The sequence below is a fragment of the Onychomys torridus genome, chromosome 1, assembly GCF_903995425.1.
Source record: "Onychomys torridus chromosome 1, mOncTor1.1, whole genome shotgun sequence".
Lineage (NCBI taxonomy): Eukaryota > Metazoa > Chordata > Mammalia > Rodentia > Cricetidae > Onychomys > Onychomys torridus.
Window position 1 is genome coordinate 81,989,224 of NC_050443.1, and position 20,937 is coordinate 82,010,160.

Here is a 20,937-nt window from a genome sequence, read left to right on the forward strand (position 1 = left end):
GAAATTCTGGCTATCTGGGCTTGGATGAACAGGTTCTGTTTGTAACTCCCTCAGATAAGTAAGAAATTTTCTATTTGGGAATTTCATACACAGATACAATGTATTTTGATCATATTCATCCCCCTTCCTTCTTTTCGACTTCTTCAAGGCCTCTTCATCCCAGGTTCGCATCACATAATTTTATTAAGGAAGTTTGAGAAATGCTATACAGACTTAGGAAAAAAATCTGTCTTGCAAACAGATTGTAGGATGAGTTTCCATTTCCTGCCGTAAATCAGATTATGCTAGGTCAGAGGCAATCAGATACCAAGCCTCTGGTTCTAGACCTAAGCCTGCCTCAAGCCCGGAAGTGACAGTGTCAGAGTGGAGGGACCAGGAAAACCTGATGGGAAGTGGCCAAGAGTCATAGCCAGGTCAGCAATATCAGCTCCAAAAAGAAAGAGAGGCTGTTTGGAGTGTTTGAGGAGGAGGCATTCACTCATCAAGATTAATTGAATGAGATCAAAATTTTCTTATGTAGTTCTGGGACCTTGGAGGGTCAGGATGAGGTCTGGGATATTCAGAGAGAGGTGTGTAAGTAAAATGACTTTGGATCTGGTTAATTTTTGTGTATGCTGTTTTTATTTATTTACAACTTTTTATAATAACGTTTATAAAATTAAAAATAGGAAGGATGAGACCAGAAAGAGGTGAGGGCTCAGGATACTCCAGTATTTTTAAAATTAAGTCTTTTATACTATTAGTACTCCAGTGTCTTTTTCCCATTAGTGCTTTCTCTTTTCTGCACCATCACTGAATACTGTTTCTCCTTTCCTCTTTCCCAGGCTCTGGATCTGGCATGCAGACACTACTGTCCTTGGTCTGTCAGAGCATCACCACTCCAAATGGAAGTTTGGCCCATCCAGCCCATTTTCTGCTGGTAGGCATCCCTGGTCTGGGACCTAATACCCACTTTTGGCTGGCTTTCCCCTTATGTTTTATGTATGCAGTGGCCACACTGGGCAACCTGGCCATCGTCCTCATCATTCGTGTGGAGAGACGCTTGCATGAACCCATGTACCTCTTCCTGGCCATGCTTTCTACCATTGACCTGGTCCTCTCCTCTGTCACCATGCCCAAAATGGCCAGCTTATTTCTGACTGGCATTCAGGAGATCGAGTTCAACATTTGCTTGACCCAAATGTTCCTTATTCATGCTCTATCAGCCATGGAGTCTGCTGTCCTGCTGGCCATGGCTTTTGACCGCTTTGTGGCCATCTGCTACCCATTACGCCACGCTTCTGTGCTCACAGGGCCTACTGTGGCCAAGATTGGGCTAGCTTCCCTGGCCAGGGGGTTTGTTTTCTTCTTCCCACTGCCCTTCCTTTTGAAGCGGTTGTCATACTGCCGAACACATACTGTCACACACTCCTTCTGTCTTCATCAAGATATTATGAAGCTATCCTGTACTGATACCAAAGTCAATGTAGTTTATGGACTCTTCATCATCCTCTCAGTCATGGGTGTGGACTCTCTCTTTATTGGCTTCTCCTATATCCTCATCCTGAGGGCTGTGTTGGAGTTGTCAACTCGAGGGGCAGCACTCAAGGCTTTCAACACCTGCATCTCCCACCTCTGTGCTGTCCTGGTCTTCTATGTGCCCCTCATTGGGCTATCAGTGGTGCACAGGCTAGGTGGTCCTACATCCCTGGTCCATGTGGTTATGGCTAATATCTATCTCCTGCTGCCACCTGTAGTCAATCCCATTGTCTATGGAGCAAAGACCAAGGAGATCCGTTCAAGGGTTATCCATATGTTCTCACAAGATGGCAGGTGAGAAGGACACCCAATTCTGATGTCCTCAATAATACCAAAGACAACAGGATGAGGATTTGCAGAATGACTTGATGATTACAGCATGCAACTCACTGGGCTGTCCAATTCTGGTTAGGGCACCAAATAGACTTTGTGTCTTTGTTTCTGGGACTATGTCAATACAGAACTTATGATCAGTCTGAAGAGATGACCATGGAGTACAACTGTGTTGTGGCCTCTGGTGTAATAGCTGTGCCATCTCCCTTCCTCCTAACTAGAAAATATGCATAGTTTTGAGATGGGAAGGCTATAATGCCACATCTCATGATTCTTGAGTTTTGATATGCCATTTTCATGGTGCTTTTCTCCCATGTCAGTGAATCTGTGTTGATTATATAACCTAATACTCACACCTGAAATTAGTTACATAATTGTAACTTAGGGTTAATGAAGGCATTTGGAGGAGATATAATTGGAGAGAAGGCAATTGGTATGAAATGTTCAAGTTTCTTTACACATTTGCATGCATTTATGTGGAATCTGTCAGTGTCCATATGTGCAGCTTCATGGAGACTATTACCCCTATAATGATGTTTTCTATTTTGGTTTTGTATGTAAGTGGGTATGTTTATACAGAAAAGATGGAGTGAAAGAAGGAGAGAGAAACATGAATATGTGCTATCTATGTCTTGGTGAATGTGTTAGTTGCATCCTAATGTGTGTATATGTTATAACTGATGTCATTGTACCTTTACCTTGTTCATGAGATACATGTCAGTTTGTGTGTTGATATACATCTGTGTAAGACTGCTGTTTTGTGTATTGTTATGGTGGGAAGTATATTAATGGATGCCTGGTGCCTGTAATCTTTTGCTCATATCTGTAGAATGTGATTTGCCCATCTGTGGGTGTGTAGTACTGGAATGGCTGGCCCTTCAACATATATGCTTTTTGTCTTTTAGCATGCATCTATACTATGTCTATGTCCATAATGCACTGTATTTGTATTTTTGATATGAATGTGATTATTGACATTTGTGTGTGTGTGTGTGTGTGTGTGTGTGTGTGTGTGTGCGCACGCATGTGTATCTGTGCTTTGCTGTGATAACTCATTTTGGGGCCTATTTCCATCACGTATGTCTCAGACACATTTTACTTTTATATTGAGTATGGATTATGTGGCTCAAGACTCAGTATAGACTTGGTATTTCTGGACTGATAAGTGGTTTTAGTGTGGAGCAGTGGGTGGAGATAGAAGATTGAAGAAATCTGGTTGCAAGCAGCAGGAATAATTTCTGGCATTAAGACACAAATCTCTAAGACATCTGGATCCTCAGTCAAGCTCAGGCTTTGGTTATGACTCTAGGAACATAACTAATCATGCTGTTTTTCTCAAAGGCCTCTTCTCTTTTCCTCAAAGACCAGGCCATTCCTTTTCCACCGTACTCACAACCTCTTCTCATCTTCCTGCCTCTTCACCTGGCCATTGGCTTCCTGAAGTCCCGGTCTCTGTCTTCCTTGCTCAGTGGCAGCTCATAGTTTCCTTATTTGCCCCTTTCATTTCCTGATGGTTTGCCAAGCATGTAGATCTTGACTGTAGATCTGTTGATCTCATGAGGGAAGCAAGGAGCAGAAGAAGATGAACATGTGAGTCTTCAAAGGCCCCGGTGTCTGTTAGGGTGTGGTAGATCTTACTGAGGGCACACTCACTGTGCTTACAGATCTTGGCATCATGTAAAAAAAAAATTAACATTGAAGAAGTATAGATAGAAACTAATGTAGATTATGACAGAGGAAAGAATACCAAAATACAATGTAAATGGTAAAAATTTGGAAATACCATCAAGTGGTATATTTTGTAATCTCTCTTGATCTCATTTCCTCATATGTACAATGACCAACTACAATGTCAGCAGTGAAACAGATTTTTTGACACCTTTTAAAAATGTTAAGTGCTATCAGCATGCAGTAGATGATCATATGTATGATGTTTTATTATACAAGTTTAAAAAGCACCATTCACGTTATGGTCTATATGGACAACCCTGGATTTTTGAAAAATTGCAGAATTGTGGCCATTGGTGCTATTTTGATATATTGTTATACCCAATTTAAAATCAATCAATCAAAATAAATAGATTATTTTACAAATTTTCAGAGAAGTTGAAATTTATTTCTTTGTGTTGTGATCTGACTTAGGAATGGAATTAAAAAATGTACAACCTTGCCAAGAACCTTCTTCATATGTGGCCTCTTTCTTCATCAGAAAAGGAGGCATTTTGGATTCAGATTAAGATTAATGATTTTTATTTGGAGACCAATTATTTAACCCACTGAAACATAGCAATTTTGTAAACTATTAGCACTATGAAATGTAAATGTAACATGGATCTTATTGAATGATTGTGGGATTAAGATTAAATAAGATAATGAATATAAACATGGGAAAAATCAAAAGCAATCAATAAATGTCGATGATAATGGTTTTAAATAATAAAATTGACCAATCATGTATGTAACTCACACCCTGGAAGATAGGTTTCTAAGTACATCAGTTCCCAGTTTTCATAACCAAGTTCCATGCTAGCTCTGAAGCTGCTCCCTTGTCTAGATTAAAATGTTGCTACTTTGGTTTTCTTCTCAGGAGAGCTTAGGAATCTCTGAATTCTCTAAATCTCCTTGATTATATGACTGGTGGTGACTAGAGTCACTGTGGCTCTGCTGGGAGATTTGGCTAGACAAAGTACTTCTGTTAAACTCCCATAGTCTCTCTGTTTCCTCCATCACGAAGTACCAACTGCTATAATCCATCTGGATGTTTATTCCTCTGGTACAGATCTCATGGAGTTATATAGCAACTTTCTGCTTATTCTCTACCATAAAATTTTAAATGCTCCCAGGAGACTTTCCTGTTCCCTCTAATGGCAGGATTCAGGCCTTGTCTAGCTCCATACTTCTAGACCTGGCAACAATGAGCTCTGTGGTTATATGGCTCAGCTACTTAGCGATATAAAGAGGGAGAGTGCATTTTGTTTGTTTTATCTTAAATAAAATTTTATTCTTGTTCCCTTATCCAATCTCACCTCATACTTCTTTCTCTAACTGTATTCCTTGACTGTTCTTGTATTATCCTATGAAGTCCCCAAAGTGCTTTCTCCAACTAGTAATGGTCAAGTTATGAGCTCTAATATAGCAGCATTATACTTTAGGTATTGCTTTTTTCCCCATTTCACCAGTGAGGAAATCAAGGCTCTGACAGGCTTATGACTCTTCTAAAATCACACATTTGTGGCTCAATTCTATACACCTCCTTTCAATGTTACACACTTACACTGCAGACCTGACTATTAGATTAATACACAGTAAAGAATCCAAAGGAAGAGTAATGGTAGAGGAATGATCTTCAGTGTGTGCTCCATGCTGGAAGAATCATTGGATAGTTATCCCATGTCAAAAATCTCTTGTTTGGAAGACAAGCAATATGTTCCTTGAGAACCTCTTTATCTACTGAACCAAATATGCTTTGCATACAAATCTTTTGTCAGATATGTACTTTGCACCCTCCCCCACTGTGTGACTTACCTTGTGCTTGCTTTCACATATTTCAAAAGTTAAAAGTTTTTATTTAGATGAAGTTTGATTTGTAGAGTTCTATTCTTTTGGTGGTTGCATCTAAAAACTCATTTGCAAACTGGAAATCACATAAACCACTTTTCTGTAGAAGCTTTACAGTCTTAGGTTTTACATTCAGTTCTATGATCCATTTGAGTTGTTTGAATGTACAGTGTGAAGTACAGACCAAAGTTAACTTATTCCCACAATGACATCTGCTCATCTTATCAACACTGCTTATCTATGCATAACTATATGTAACTATCCTACCATTCATTGTGTTACTATGTCCAATTATGCTGCCTTTGCAAAAAATTGATTATCTGCACATATATATGTCTAACTCTAGACTATTCTGCTTCATGATGTATTTGTCTGTGTTTATACCAAAATCACATTGTTTTGATTAGTGTAGCATTGTAAGAAATCTATAGAAAATTAAATTTTGAATACTTCAGCTTTGCTTCAGATTTTTAAAGTTGATCAGTTTATATTCCCATATAAATTTTATCAGTAATTTAAAATTTATAGCAACATAATTATAAAGTAGAACAAAATTCTCTTGAAATTTTGTTTTGGGCTTTATTGAATCTATTGATCCATTTTGAGAGAATTAGTGTGATTGAGTCTTCCAACTTATGAGCAGGATGTTTTCCTTTTTTAAAAAGTCTTCTAACTTCTTTCAGAAAAGATCACTCCATTCAGTGCTTAAAGTATTTTACCAGAGTTATCTCTAAATATTTTATATTTTTGATGCTAATATAAGTGGTATTGTCTATCCAATTAAAATGAAAACTTACACATTGTTAGTACAGAGAACTCTGATTTATCTTTATTAATCTTGAATCTTCAAAGATCTTGAAATATATATATATACACACATACATACATACATATAATTTCTTGACAAATTTTACAAAAATTTCTTCATGGATGATCATGTTGTCTATGAAAGGAGACAGTTTTATTTTTTGCTTTCCAAATGATTTCCAAAATGAAATCATTTGTGTAGGTACAAAAGAACAGTATGAACTTCTTATACTATCTTAAAGGGAAAATACTCAGTCTTTTATTATTAAGTATGTTTTAATCAATTCTTTTAAACATATTTTTATTGATTCTTTGGGAATTTCACATCATGTACCCCAATCTCATCCATTTTCCAGTCCCTCCATGTCTGTCCTTCACCTCCCCCAAAGGAAAGCTTAAAAAGCAATAATAAAATGAAACATAAAAATACACATAATAATAATAATTAGAAAGATACAAACACCCCCCCCCCAAAAAACACAAATAATAAAAGCAAACAAAAGAAACACTTTGCTCCTCCATCTTTCTTGCTTTGCCATCCTGCCTTTATCTTCATTTGTCTTAGTGGCATTGGGAGCTGCTGTGTGTCATGCAGTAGACACTTTTGTCCAAATGAACTTGCAAATGTTCATTGTGTAATATGTTGTTGGTCAGGTTCAAGACCTCTGGCTCCTGGTACATAGTCAATACTGGACCTTCAACGAATCTCCTCTTTGATATCCTGCTTTGCTCTGAGTCATGGAGATCCTGAGGCTATGGCTCCACAGGATCAGTCCCTTTACTTGTTCTAGTGAGTTATAGATGGAGTAGATGTTGGGGAGTGCCAACTCAAAGCCCTGCATGTGTGCCTGGAAGGTAGCTGAGTTGGTCCATCTAGGATGCTGGAACCACCCCTATCAGGTGAGGGATGGAGCAAGCCTTCCCTGTCTCATGTTGTGCTGTCCCCCCCATTGCCTGAGGTCCAGCATGGCACATACCATTGCTCACTTTCTCACTGTTTGACATGTTTATTACTTCATGCTGTCCCATCTTAGATGGAAATGAAGTGTGTGTGTGTGTGTGTGTGTGTGTGTGTGTGTGTGTGTGTGTGTTTGTGTATGTGAAGTCTTTGTGTTAGCCATGCCTATGGGCTAATGGAAGCAGCCACAGTGGTTCTAGGGTAGTGGCAGAGCACCAGGTTGAAAGTTCTGCAGGTACCAAAAGCTCCTGTATTTAGTAGTTTTGATGTGAGTTATAGTGATTAGGCTTGGCATTGTCTATTTTTGTATAGCTTGGGTTCATGTGCTCCATGCTCTGATGTAAAACTTCTAATTGTAGACTGAATAGTGAAACAAAATGAAAACCAATTAAAAATCACATTTGTTCAAATACAAATGCAATTTCAAGTTATTTCAAAAGTTAGGTCACTTAGTTTCCCATGGAAATTATTCTCTAACTTTAATGAGAACATTTGTAAATGTTCTCTTACTCTTCTTACCTTTAACAGAAACCCAATGACGTTGATTTTATGTGGCTGGTCAAGAGTAGAGAGAGGGTTAACAAAACTGCATTACCTTCTCTTTCCTTGGCCTGGATTTCAGTACACCATGGAATAGAAGGCAAGGCGTTATCCCTGGGGACCCATGTTTTGTGTTAGCTATCCATAGAAGCCAGAGCTGAGAGAGAATGAGGTCTTTAGGGCTTTAGAGGATGAGACCACTGGGTTCCAGGCTCAACAAGGACCTATCAATATCCACAAAAGCAAAGTTGGGGGATAAAGTATATACTTTAGGGTGGAGACAGCCTCTCTATTGTGGAGTCTTTCCCCTGGCTGTTTGATGGCTTTGTGAAGAAACTGTGAAAGACCCTCACACACAGCACAGGTACAAAATGAGTTTCTTCTGACCTTTTCTTACTCTAACTATGCATTTGGGATTGGTCTAAATATCCCAGCTGGCAAGGTCTATTTTCAAAGGACTCTAGAGACCATCTATCTAATTCCTCTCCTCCCTTCCCCACAGCTTGGGCTTATCCTTTTAGGGCATGGAAGCTTAGAAGTGAACCAGAACCATAGTAAAGTGGTGGGGCATATCTGCTGATGGACTTAGTGGACACAGCCTGCACTCCCAACAAGGAGGAGCAGAAAGAGGGAGGCAGGAAGTCTAAGAATAAAGAGCTCTGAGCTGACCACAGAAGGAGGTGGAGACTGAAGGGGCTGGGCTTCTTTGCAGCCTGCCAGATCTCCCTCAGAAAGTGCTGGGGGAAAGGGGACACAGGATCTTTCAGGACAGCTGAGGTGAGTGAGTATAGGAGGCATGCATTGGGTTAGGGTTACTTGTAGCTGAGGACCTTCCATGACATCTCTTGAAAGGATGAGAAGCCTGGCTGTGAAGAACCAGATGTCACACTGGGTGGTGGTGGTGGTATGGAGGAAGCCTCTTACCCGAAGGGCAGGCAATCTTAGTATAATGTGGGGAAAGGAGTGAGGATGTTAAATGTTGCCTAAAAGTAGTTTTCAAGTATCTGTTTTCCAGTGACTGGTTGACTGGGGACTAAGAAGAGGCTGGCAGAGAACATGAGATGGTGTGAATGGAGACAGAATGTTTGGGTTGGAGTTGGACTGGGATAGATTGGGATTGGATTGGGTTTCAGTGTATGGACAGAGATGGCCTAGGTTATTACTGTGGTTGAAGCCTGTCTATGATGGGAGGTCAGACTACAACTATGGTTTTGTTGGGGTGCTCTGGGTGGAGTCAGTGCTCAGTCAACATTCTATCGAGAGTACGGTTGGTCCTCTTGCCAAGGCTGCCCTTCTGAGCTTGACTCAGATCTCGACTCAATCCTAGGATTGAGGTCCAGTCTTTAGCTCATTTAAAAAAAGTAGCTTAATGTCTATAGTGCCAACCCCCTTGCCTTGTGTTCTGTGCCTTTAGATGCACCAAAACCATTGTAGATTTCTAAATGAGGTTTATTCTCTCTCACTTTGGGTCTTTGCCAGAATGCACTTAAAACACACACACACACACACACACACACACACACACACACACACACACACAAATCTGTTGTTTATGGCAAAGTTCTTGGGCATAGTCAATATAGTGCTACATGACCTGGCCCTTAGCCCCATCTTTGAGCTTTCTGTTCACGAACTCAGGCTCATTCTTGCCTTCAGATCTTTTCCTCTTGTGGTCTCCAAAGCCTGAAGCATTCTTCTCTTAGGTCTTAGAATGGCTGGCCAATTCTTATCACAGGCTGCTTAGCTTGTTTGCCATCTCTTAAGATGTCATCTCCTCTGACCCCTGTGTGGACTGCATCTGTACCTTACCACTCCAACTCATCTTTAGTTCACTTACCTTTACTTGCAATTTTCTTACCTGTGTCTTTATTTTTTGCCATTCCCAGCTCAGCGTATGGGCTTGCAAGAAAGCTGTGATATTGTCTGTTAACGCACTGTTTGATAGCCAGTGGGACACTACCTGTCCAACTGAATGTTTCTGTCTACTCACCTCATTGAATTCCCTGATTAACAGCAACTGGTCCTGCAAACCTTAACTTGATAACAGCATGGTAGGGAACCCTCTGAGCCTGAAGACCTTGGAGAGCTACTGTTGTCTTTGCTTCTGAGAGGCCGCACCTCAGCCTTGCCCTCACAGGCATCACAACACACTGTGATTACAGCATGCTTGTCTGATGCTTAATTCAGAGCTCAGCAGGCAGGAGCCAGCCAGCCAGTAACTTGCATAAAAATGAGTGCATTGAACAAAGTCCTCCATCAGGGTTTATGACACTCCACACCTGCCGGCAGCAGTCACATGCCAGACCAGCTGCACAGGCTACCGATAACCACCTGTAGCATTGTCAGTTTGTAGAGCACTAACCTGGCCCTACGCAGGAAGTGGAGGAGTAAGGACCTGAGCCCTGGGTACTCTTTCTAGGGCGACTTTAGGGGGACTAGACTGACTTAAGTGAGTGGTATAGGATGAAAACTTCACTCTAATTCTTGAAAATTCCATCTTTCAAGAATTACCTTGGGAATTAAAGTCACCTGCTTTGCCAAATCTAAGCAGGCTGTAGGGCACAATGGGTGTTGATAATTTGGTTAAATTTGGTTCTGGGGATACTATTCACACAAAGTGCTGAGAAAAGCTCAGCCTCCTCAAGCATCAAAGCTCCTCCCGGCTGCAGCTCCAGGATATTGTCCATGAGGCCACCCTCCCTCTCTCGGCCTGGAAGTAGAAGCCAGAGGCTCCCAGCTCCATTTGGGTTCCACTCTAAGAAAATTCTCTTCCAAATATTCTAACAAAGGCTGGAAGTAGCATTAGAGGGTCTCACATCATTGCTCTCGATCAGAGACACTCAAGATAAGGACAAAGACCACACATCCCATCCCTATTCCTTCTTGCCCTACCCTCTTTCCTAATTTCCCTAAGTATAGAGACCTACTTAGGTGTCTGGATCCCTAAAGAGGCTCCTGGACTCAGGCCCTTCATTTCTCATCCCTTAGATATAATATGGAAATTGTTCCTACAAAGCATCTATTGTTTAGGAGACTGTGAGGACAGGATAGGTTTGGCATATTGGAAGCATATAGCTTGGTCACTCAGAGCTTTATTCTTTACACTGTCACCTGTCAAATGGTATCACTACGTGTCTGACAAACTGGTGAAAGGCTCTTGTTAGACTAGGAAACAGTCAGTAGAGAACAGAAGCCTTCTTCTTCCCTTCTCTACTGAGGGGCCTGACCATGGTGCAGTCAGGAGATTAGGCCTGGAAGAGAAGAGTGACCCATAGCCTCATCTAGGAGAGTTCTCTTTATTATTCTCTTACTGTCTAAGATTATACCTGGGCAAGTGTCCCATTTGTTAGATGCTCATCTTGCCTTACCTTTGGCTAGATTTTATCAGCTTCTAAAAGTTGTAGTGCAACCAAAGGTAGCCTAAGGAAAGAGAATAGGAGGTAGCCTCAGCTGTTTCTACTGTACTCATCAATTGTTAAGCCCCAGAAATGTCATTTAACCTCTTGGAGCCCTAGTTTTCTCATCTGTCGTAAGTAAAGGGTTCAGAGAACTCCATCTATTCTGAAGAACTACTCTCAGTTGAGAGATAATATTTATATGCCTGGTATTTTGTAGGCATTCAGTAAGCTCTATTAATATCACAAAACAGCACGCCAGGGCTGGGAGAGTGCTGCATTATTCTCGGGTCAGAAGAGAGGGCACAGAGTCCTTGTTTTCCTTCCTTCCCACTTTCCCATGGGTCTACAATAGTGGCAGCAGTGAAGAATGTGGGGTGGGCTGGTGAGAAGTGCTGAGCTGGTATTGGAGGGAGTGCTCTAAAGGCCAGGAGAAAGACTGAGACCCCAAAGTGGATTTAAACTCTATACAGGTGGGGTCTGCTGCTCTCTTCCTGAGAAAAGGCTAAGATGCCCGAATAGTTCCCAGAGAAAAACTCCTAGGACTCACTAAGCTAATATGACATTTTAGGGAAAAATTAAGAACAGGGTTACTCCTTTGGGATTAGGATGGTGTGTGAGAGTGAGTGAGTGAGAGAGGGAAGGAGGGAGAGAGGGAGAGAGAGGGAGTGAGTGAGAGAGGGAAGGAGGGAGAGAGAGAGAGGGAGTGAGTGCAAATTTCTTTGTTTATTATTCCTTGTTTTTTTTTTTTTTTTTCATTTTCAAAACAGAATGATTCTGTTCCAACTTGCTTGGAAGCTCCCAACCATCTCTTGAGTGAGTGTGAGTGCTTGTAATTGTGAACTGGTGCTGGGTTCACAGGCCTCCTGAAGTTGTCCCTTCTGTTATCCTTTGGAGAGCTGTAGGAGATTGGCAGGGCTGTGCCGTCTGAAGGGTGATACCTGGGCTGTCTGGGCCCCTTTCCATCCCTTCATTTCTCATCTCCACAGATTCTGAGGTCCAGTTCTTATTTTGTGCTGCCAAGGCACCTCCCTTCCAGGATGGCTGACTCTTCCCTAGTTTCATTTCTGGCACCTCTATACCAGGGTCCATTCTTGCCACCTTGAGAAATTGAATATATTCATACATATGTATATGGGTGTATGCATAGAATGGATACATAAATATGTTGAATGAAGATTAAGGCAAACTGGAAAAAAGAAAATTTCGTTTTATATATTTTCAATGTTATATACTCTTTGATAGTTTTCTTTAAAAATTTTATAATTTGATTTAATTTTACATATCAGCCATGAATTCCCTTGTCCTCCCTCCTCCCGAGCCCCCCCCCCTCTCCCCAGCCCACCCCCCCCATTCCCATCTCCTCTAGGGCAAGGACTCCCCTTGGGATTCAGCTCAACCTGGTAGATTCAGTTCAGGCAGGTCCAGTCTCCTCCTCTCAGGCTGAGCAAAGTGTCCTCGCATATGCCCCAGGCTCCAAACAGCCAGATCATGCACTAAGGACAGGTCCGGGTCCCACTGCCTGGGGGCCTCCCAAACAGTTCAAGCTATTCAATTGTCTCACTTATCCAGAGGGCCTGATCCAGTTGGGGGCTCCACAGCTTTTGGTTCATAGTTCATGTGTTTCCATTAGTTTGGCTATTTGTCCCTGTGCTTTTTCCAATCTTGGTCTCAACAATTCTCGATCATACAGTCCCTCCTCTTTCTCTACGATTGGATTCCTGGAGCTCCACCTGGGGCCTGGCAGAGGATCTCTGCATCCACTTCCATCAGTCATTGGATGAGATTTCTAGCATGGCAGGGTGTTCAGCCATCCGATCACCAAAGTAGGTCAGTTCCAGCTTTCTCTTGACCATTGCCAGTAGTCTATTGTGGAGGTATCTTTGTGGGTTTCTGGGGACCTTTCTAGCACTTTGCTTCTCCCTATTCCCAGGGGGTCTTTTTGATAGTTTTATAATGTACTTTGACACAGCTGATAATTTCACAGTAGCACTATGAAGTTATGTGCGATGATAATAATAATAATAATAATAATAATAATAATAATAATAATAATAAATAATTTACTACTCCAAGAGTTGAGGCCAAGACTCACATTTCTACACCAAAGGATCCTATTCACAGCACCAGTCTGCTCACAGAGGTCATAAAATTTCACATGTGGACCCACGGCTTTTTCTCCATTTGCTTCCTAATGCAGTATATTTTAATCTTAGCAACATGCCAAGTTTCCCATGTCTATTCATACGAACTGCTGAGTGGCATGGATAGCTAGCTTGCCCTCTGGAGTGTTAGAGTCTCTTCTGGTTAATGCATCCAGGTGAGGAATCCTAGGTGATGTCTGTCTTCAGACAAAGATGGTGCTTATCAAAGCCAAGACATTGCTTTGTGCTTCTTTTCTTCTCTCTCTGTTTCCCCCTCTCTTTCTCTGTCTCTCTCACTCTCTTTCTTTATTCCTTCCTTCTTTCTTTTCTTCTTCTTCTTCTCCTCCTCCACCTCCTCCTCCACCTCCTCCTCTTCCTCCTCCTCCTCTTCCTCCTCCTCCTCCTCCACCTCCTCCTCTTCCTCCACCTCCTCCTCCTCCTCCACCTCCACCTCCTCCACCTCCTCCTCTTCCTCCACCTCCTCCTCCACCTCCTCCACCTCCTCCTCTTCCTCCACCTCCTCCTCCACCTCCTCCTCCACCTCCTCCACCTCCTCCTCCTCCTCCTCCTCCTCCTCTTCCTCCACCTCCTCCTCCTCTTCCTCCACCTCCTCCTCCTCCTCGTCTTCCTCTCTCTTTTGCATTTTTTCACATGCCTTTTGGATCCCTGCCTGTTTTGTTGTCCCTAACGATTTATATCCTTTCCTTTAGGACTACCCTGTACTGACTTTGTGTATGTTCTTTTTTGCCTCTGCATTTTCTAAAGTTCAGGTATCTGAAAGTTCTACCTACCGCCTGCCTGTGTGATCTTCATCAGATGCTCACCAAGGGATTCTGCTATTAGCAAAGCTCATTTCATTTTGAATGAGCATAATTTGATGCTAATTAATAAATGGAGTAGTGCCCTTGTGTTAAGGAATTTATGATTAGGGGAAAAAATAAGTGGTTCTTATAATCAGGAGAGTCAATGCATAAAAGGAGACCCAAACAAAATTACTTGGGAATGCAGAACAGGAAATGGTCAATTATCCATGGAAAGGAGCTTAGGAAAAGTAACATAAGAGAGAAAAAATAAGTGAGGGCATGAAGATTACACATGGGATCAAATCCAGGGTTTCCTGCATGCTAGACAAGCATGCCTCCAGCCCTTCCCTGTGTAGTACAGGCAACGGCCTGATATCATCTGGTCAGTACTGGTGGTGCAGGTAGGGAAGCTTACACCAGACATGTTAGCTGGCTCCATGGCATCTAGCTTGTATGACTAGCCATCAGCATCAAGGCAAAAAGAAACATTATAATTTTGTACACTGTATGTGAGGTATAGTTCAAACACTTAGCAGTTATCATCTCACTTCATCCTCACGGTGGTCTCATTAGGCAGGAGCTGGTGTTAATATCATTTTGGCGATGAGGCAAAAGAAACAGTAAGTGATTTGCCCTAGTTAACACTGCTCCCAACTGGACTAATGCAGGACAGATTCTGAGGCTCAGTGTCTTGATAATGACATGGTATTGACTCTGAGAGTTTAGTCTATGGACAAGAAGAGTTTATGTGCTTGAGAGACAGGTAGGTAGTCTCTTTTAGAATTACATGATTGGGCTCCAGAAAGAGTATCAATATATTTGGAGGTCAAGAGTTTATAGATAGAAAAGTAGATTTACTTTAAATTTAAATTTAAATATACTTTAAAAAAGTAGATTAAAGAGATTGGGATAGTCTGGGAAGAAAATATAGACAAAGAACACCAAAGAAAAATTTTTGTATAGTGTTATTTAAAGGGATTGCTAAGAATGAAGCAGAGGAGGGTGAAGATGGAGATGGGATAACAGGAACGGGTGAATAGAGAGAGATGAGGAGCATCAGGCAGGAGAAGGAGCAGTTTTAAGAAGCAGGGAGCACACCTTTAATCCCAGCACTCAGGAGATCAAGGCGGATCTTTGTGAGTTCGAGGTGAGCCTGGTCTACAGAGCAAGTTCCAGGAAAGGCGCAAAGCTACAGAGAAACCCTGTTTCAAAAAACCAAAAACCAAAAAAAAAACCAAAACCAAAAAAAAGAAGAAGAAAAGAAGAAGAAGAAGAAGAAGAAGAAGAAGAAGAAGAAGAAGAAGAAGAAGAAGAAGGGAGCTATGTCACTACAAATGCAATTCAGAAGAGTGAGCAGTATTGATGACTTTGCCTCTTTGCCTGAGTAGATTAACTACAGTTCTTTGCTTGAACTTTTTCCCTTCTAACAGACTGAATTAAAGTCTATTATAAAAGTCCCCATCCCAGTTCTCACAGGCCAAACACACCTATATATGTACATATATTGAATCAGACCTCAGCATCTGTAGATTCTGCATCTACAGAGTCAACCAACTTGGACTGAAATTAATTGAAAAAATGTTGTGCTTTGGGGGTACTACTAAATAAAATAAGCATATCTTGAACATAAGCACTGTAATAGGTTGACAGTAGATCTGCTAACTGAAGAGGCTGACTATCGGGGGCTATCAGTGTGGCTAGACTAAGTAAAAGGATAATTTACATCTCAGGTAGGGTAGAGTTAGATGCCACATTTTATCCATCCATCCAGAGTGACATACAGTTTAAAGTGTGTGAACTGTTTATTTTTTGAATTTCTATTTAACAGTTTCAGACTTCAGGTGAATACAGTTAATTGGAATAAAGTAACCAGCAGTGAAAGTATGGCTAAGGGAAGATGTCTACACAGAAAGGATGCTCCCATAAAAAGCACGAGGCAGCAGTGCAGGACTGGGCAGACGAAGGAGGCTAGGCATGGATCTGTCTCCACTGGAGATCAGCATCAGCATCTTTGAGAGATTCTGAAGTTACATCACAGTGCTGGCATGGTAGCTGTAAGGCTACATTGTTTAAAAACTCTTTAGGTACTTGGCATTGTAAATGGGATCTAGATGGGACAGTGATGGATCCACTGAAGCTGTCACTCTTTTCCTGATATGAGCTGTGTAGGGGAGTGTAAACTCTTGATTAGATAGATGGGAAAAATGAAAATTCAGACTTCTAGTTCAAGATAAAAATCAGTCATGCTTTTATTGGAATAGATTTTTTATTATTAATCTGATTTCTTTTTTAAAATTTATTATATTTGTGTTTTAATTTTACACATCAACTATGGGATCCCCTGTCATCCCCCTCCCACCCCCCCCCCCACTTTCCCCCCAGCCTCTCCCCTCCATTCCCATCTTCTCCAGGGCCAAGACTCCTCTGGGGATTCATTTAAACCTGGTGGATTCAGTACAGGCAGCTCCAGTCCCCTTCTTCCAGGCTGAGCAAAGTGTCCCTTCCCTGTGTAAGCCCAAGGTTCCAAACAGCCAGCTCATGCACTAAGGACAGGTCTGGGTCCCACTGCCTGGGTGCCTCCCAAACAGTTCAAGCTATTCAATTGTCTCACTTATCCAGAGGGCCTGCTCCAGCTGGGGGCTCCACAGCCTTTGGTTAATAATTCATGTGTTTCCATTTGTTTGGCTATTTGTCCCTGTGACATGAGAACAGGAATAGGCAGAGTGCTGGAGAGGTCCCCAGAAATCCACAATGATACATTCTCTGTAGACTGCTGGCAATGGTTGAGAGGAAGCCTGATCTGATCTAGTCTGGGGATCAGATGACCAAACACCCTAACGGTCATGCTGGAACTCTCATCCAATAACTGATGGAAGTGGATGCAGAGATCCTTGGCCAGGGCCCAGGTGGAGTTCCAGGAGTCCAATTGTTGAGAAAGAGGAGGGACTGTAACAGTATGAATTGTTGAGCCCAAGATTGGAAAAGCACAGGGACAAATAGCCAAACAAATGGAATAGATTTTTATCACAATAGATAAAATAGATGCTATTAAATTAATATTGAAATACTTCTCTGTATTGGGCTAATGTTAAAGTTAGGATTACGACTAAAATTAGACCATTGGATTAGTGATCAAGTTAGGTTTCAATGTTGGTTTATCTTACTACTCCCACTGATGTGTTTGCATGATAATCACCTTCAAATGGACTGATGAAACTGGCCATAATTATAGTAAATATTAAAAATTTTAATTTAGTATTTCTCCATCCATAGTTTCATTTTCCAGGATCTGAAAATGGCTTATATGATTAATATGATCAATATTAAGCATAGGGAGTATAAGATACCACAGAGTATGTAATTTTTTTAGTTTGAGAACTAAATGATTATTAATATCAGAATGTTGTCTTATTATTTCCCTTAGTATATACATAGGATTAGCAAGAAGAATTAAGTGAATTTTCATCTTGCACTTGATTTATGGTTAGAAGAAATTTAGTGTAGGTTTAGATTTGGATAGGCAATGGAATTAGAGTTTTGTTAGAGAATATGACAGTAAGATCAAGGGCTGTATGGCATTGAGATTCTAGAGGACCTGACAATGACTTGTCTTTATATTTCAGCTTCAATCTGCCTGGTACTGGCCATATCTCAGTTCCTTCAGTATGGTGGGCATCAACAGCAATGAATCCAGTGCCACGTACTTCATCTTAATAGGCCTCCCAGGGTTAGAAGAGGCTCAGTTCTGGTTGGCTTTCCCATTGTGCTCCCTCTACCTTATTGCTGTGCTAGGTAACTTGACAATCATCTACATTGTGAGGACAGAGCACAGCCTACACGAGCCCATGTATATCTTTCTTTGCATGCTTTCTGGCCTAGACATCCTCATTTCCACCTCATCCATGCCAAAAATGATGGCCATTTTCTGGTTCAATTCTACTACTATCCAGTTTGATGCTTGTCTGGTACAGATGTTTGCCATCCATTCCTTGTCTGGCATGGAGTCCACAGTGCTGCTGGCCATGGCCTTTGATCGCTATGTGGCCATCTGCCATCCTCTACGCCATGCCACTGTGCTTACATTGCCTCGTGTTGCCAAGATTGGAATGGCTGCTGTGGTCAGGGGTGCTGCACTAATGGCACCCTTACCTGTCTTCATCAAAAGGTTACCATTCTGTCGTTCCAATATTCTTTCTCATTCCTACTGCCTACACCAAGATGTCATGAAGCTGGCCTGTGCTGACATCCGTGTCAATGTCATTTATGGCCTCATTGTCATCATCTCTGCCATTGGCTTGGATTCACTTCTCATCTCCTTCTCATATTTGCTCATCCTTAAGACTGTGTTGGGCTTGACACGTGAAGCCCAGGCAAAAGCATTTGGCACGTGTGTCTCTCATGTGTGTGCTGTTTTCATATTCTATGTTCCTTTCATTGGATTATCAATGGTTCACCGTTTTAGCAAGAGGCGTGACTCTCTCCTTCCTGTCATTATGGCTAACACCTATCTGCTCATTCCTCCTGTGCTCAACCCCATTGTCTATGGAGTCAAGACAAAGGAGATCCGGCAGCGTATCCTACGGCTTTTTCTCACAACCCCACATACTTCAGATCACTAGGAATCTGTGATGAAACCTCCCTCCATTCAAAGTTCTCTAATTCATACTTTACTATTAGCATCTTGGAAGACAGTATTAAGAAAACAAATCTTTCTTAATCAAAGCACAGCATGGATCTTTCAAAGATGAAAGTGGCTGTGGAATTTCCATGGGAATAGAATAAAACCTGCAATCTCCATTTTCTAACACCAGATTCCATTTTGTTTTTTCTCTATATGATCATTAAGACCAACACTTGTGTTTTGAAGGCTATTATCTCCCATTTTATCACCACTTACAAGATGGTTCATAGCATTTGGAGATGGAGCAACACATCAAAATTGTTTATCAAAGGAAGGACAAAAGGAAAGAAAATAAACACAAGACTATAATAAAATTATATAAGATAGATTAAAACTCCAATTTCCTCATCAGAATTCACAATGACTTTGGATTTCTAAGAAGTTATAACTGGATTTATTCTTCAAAACAATTTCCAAAGAAATCATTGTTTTTCTTCTGGGTCTCAGGCCATGAAAAACTTCATTTGCCTACAATATGATGACATGACACACTTTGTTATGACAGTTGTTACAGCCATGAAGACTTTTTTTACTTATTTAAGTTCATCAACTTTTTATTTGTACCCTGATTGCACCAATGTGGAAACGGATATTTCCTGGGAACCAGTGAATTACATACAATCATGGAAGCTTAAAAACAGAAGAAAATAATGAAATTTTCATGTCCAGTCCTATGGCATGTAGAAGAATTGTTAAATAGACTTGTGGGATGTTGAGTTGGAAATCTCCAGAATCTTACATTCCTTTTGGAGGAGGCATTTTCATTTATCTAGGGCTGCTTTGGGGAACTTCCTACCAACAGAAGGCTTTAATTGTGCCAGTAGACATTGCTCTGTGTTCTAGCCCAATCACCACTGTGCCTGTACAATGGAGTGTTCCCAGATTTATTTATTTATTTGAGAAACAGTATGAATAGTTGAAGATTTCCTGAGTGTCTGAGGGACACTTTAAGGGAAGGAGTTGAGAATATTTATCAGCTTGTGGTATAAAGAAAGGAGGATAGTCACCACAGAATAGAGTCAAGAGCAAGAGTCATGAGACTGAATAGGGTCATTAGCTCACATGGCTGAACAGGAAGTAAGACTAGCAGAAAGGTGGGTCTATAGAAAATAAGGATCACATATATAAACAAACACCACAGACACCCAGGGCTTTAAGCTGTGTTGCAATGAGAGAAATAAGGACTGCATTTCTGCCAATTGCACATACCATAGATATAGACTTAAGGCCTACCTAGGATTCCTACACAGTAGCTAGAGTATTTCCAGGAGTGGGATGGCCACTGTGGGAATTGAAGGAGTGGAGCTGGAGTAGACTGATCAAGGATTAGGATCATCATCCACAGAAAAGCCATAATCAGATCCAGTGTGTAGTTGGTGAACATGAGAAATAGGCACAAAGTAGGGGCAGGGGAGAATTTCCTGGCCATGGCTAGCAGCACAGAGACCCACTTGTATTTCAACTTCTTGGACTATACTCCAGAATATAAGAATTGTGGATATGATAGAATTGGCTAGGTCAAGGTGAGGGGTGGCCAAAGGAAATAGCATGAAATGTACTCAGTGCAAGATTTGGTCACTTTGAACTGAGCAGGAGTGGGGGAGGGTGGGAAGGTGGAAAGGTGGGAGGGTGGATACTTGTCCATTTCCACTGCCCAGAAGTGCTCTGACATTCCAGTTGAGAGAAAGACAATGAAAAGGATTAGAAAGACATGCTTTCCTTACTTGCAAAGTGAAATGTGATCACTGAAAACAAAAATTATAGACATTCTGAAAATATAAAGAAATTAAGATATAATAAAAAATCTTCAGTTTGTTACTCAAAAGAATCTAAAAACCATTGGTGTTTATTCTTCCAAGGTTTTGGTGTGTACTGGCATGCATGCTTTGCTTGGACATATGATAAGTTTGTGTGTGTGTGTGTGTGTGTGTGTGTGTGTGTGTGTGTGTGTGTGTATGGTTGGAGGACATTTGTGTATGTGTATGTGTGTTTTCATTTTGGTAATTTTTTTGAGAGAATCTCACATAGTCCAGGGTTGCCTCATACTGTGTAGCTAAGGATGACCTTGAACTGATGATTCTCTTGCAGTCACATCTTAAGTGCTGGAATCACAGGTGTATGCCTCTATTCAACCCTATTATATATTTGCTTTATATTTGTAGTCCCTTTGGAGTCATTCATATATAATGCTTGATGAATG

The 20,937-nt window shown here is 41.2% G+C and overlaps 2 protein-coding genes across 2 annotated transcripts; both read left to right on the top strand.

Moving 5' to 3' along the window:
* Positions 1–820: 820 nt before the first annotated feature.
* LOC118576763 (olfactory receptor 51D1) lies at positions 821–1,868 on the top strand. The gene has a single exon (XM_036176980.1). It carries the CDS (start codon positions 839–841, stop codon positions 1,814–1,816), a length of 978 nt encoding a protein of 325 aa, XP_036032873.1. The 5' UTR covers positions 821–838; the 3' UTR covers positions 1,817–1,868.
* A 6,578-nt stretch (positions 1,869–8,446) lies between these two features.
* LOC118591091 (olfactory receptor 51E1) lies at positions 8,447–20,324 on the top strand. The gene is made up of 2 exons (XM_036199169.1): positions 8,447–8,491; positions 17,680–20,324. Exon 2 carries the CDS (start codon positions 17,722–17,724, stop codon positions 18,673–18,675), a length of 954 nt encoding a protein of 317 aa, XP_036055062.1. The 5' UTR covers positions 8,447–8,491; positions 17,680–17,721; the 3' UTR covers positions 18,676–20,324.
* Positions 20,325–20,937: the final 613 nt, after the last annotated feature.

What these genes read in the sequence shown, in the direction of transcription:
- LOC118576763 (XM_036176980.1), top strand. Translation starts at nt 839, where the DNA reads ATGCAGACACTACTGTCCTTGGTCTGTCAGAGCATCACCACTCCAAAT.
- LOC118591091 (XM_036199169.1), top strand. Translation starts at nt 17,722, where the DNA reads ATGGTGGGCATCAACAGCAATGAATCCAGTGCCACGTACTTCATCTTA.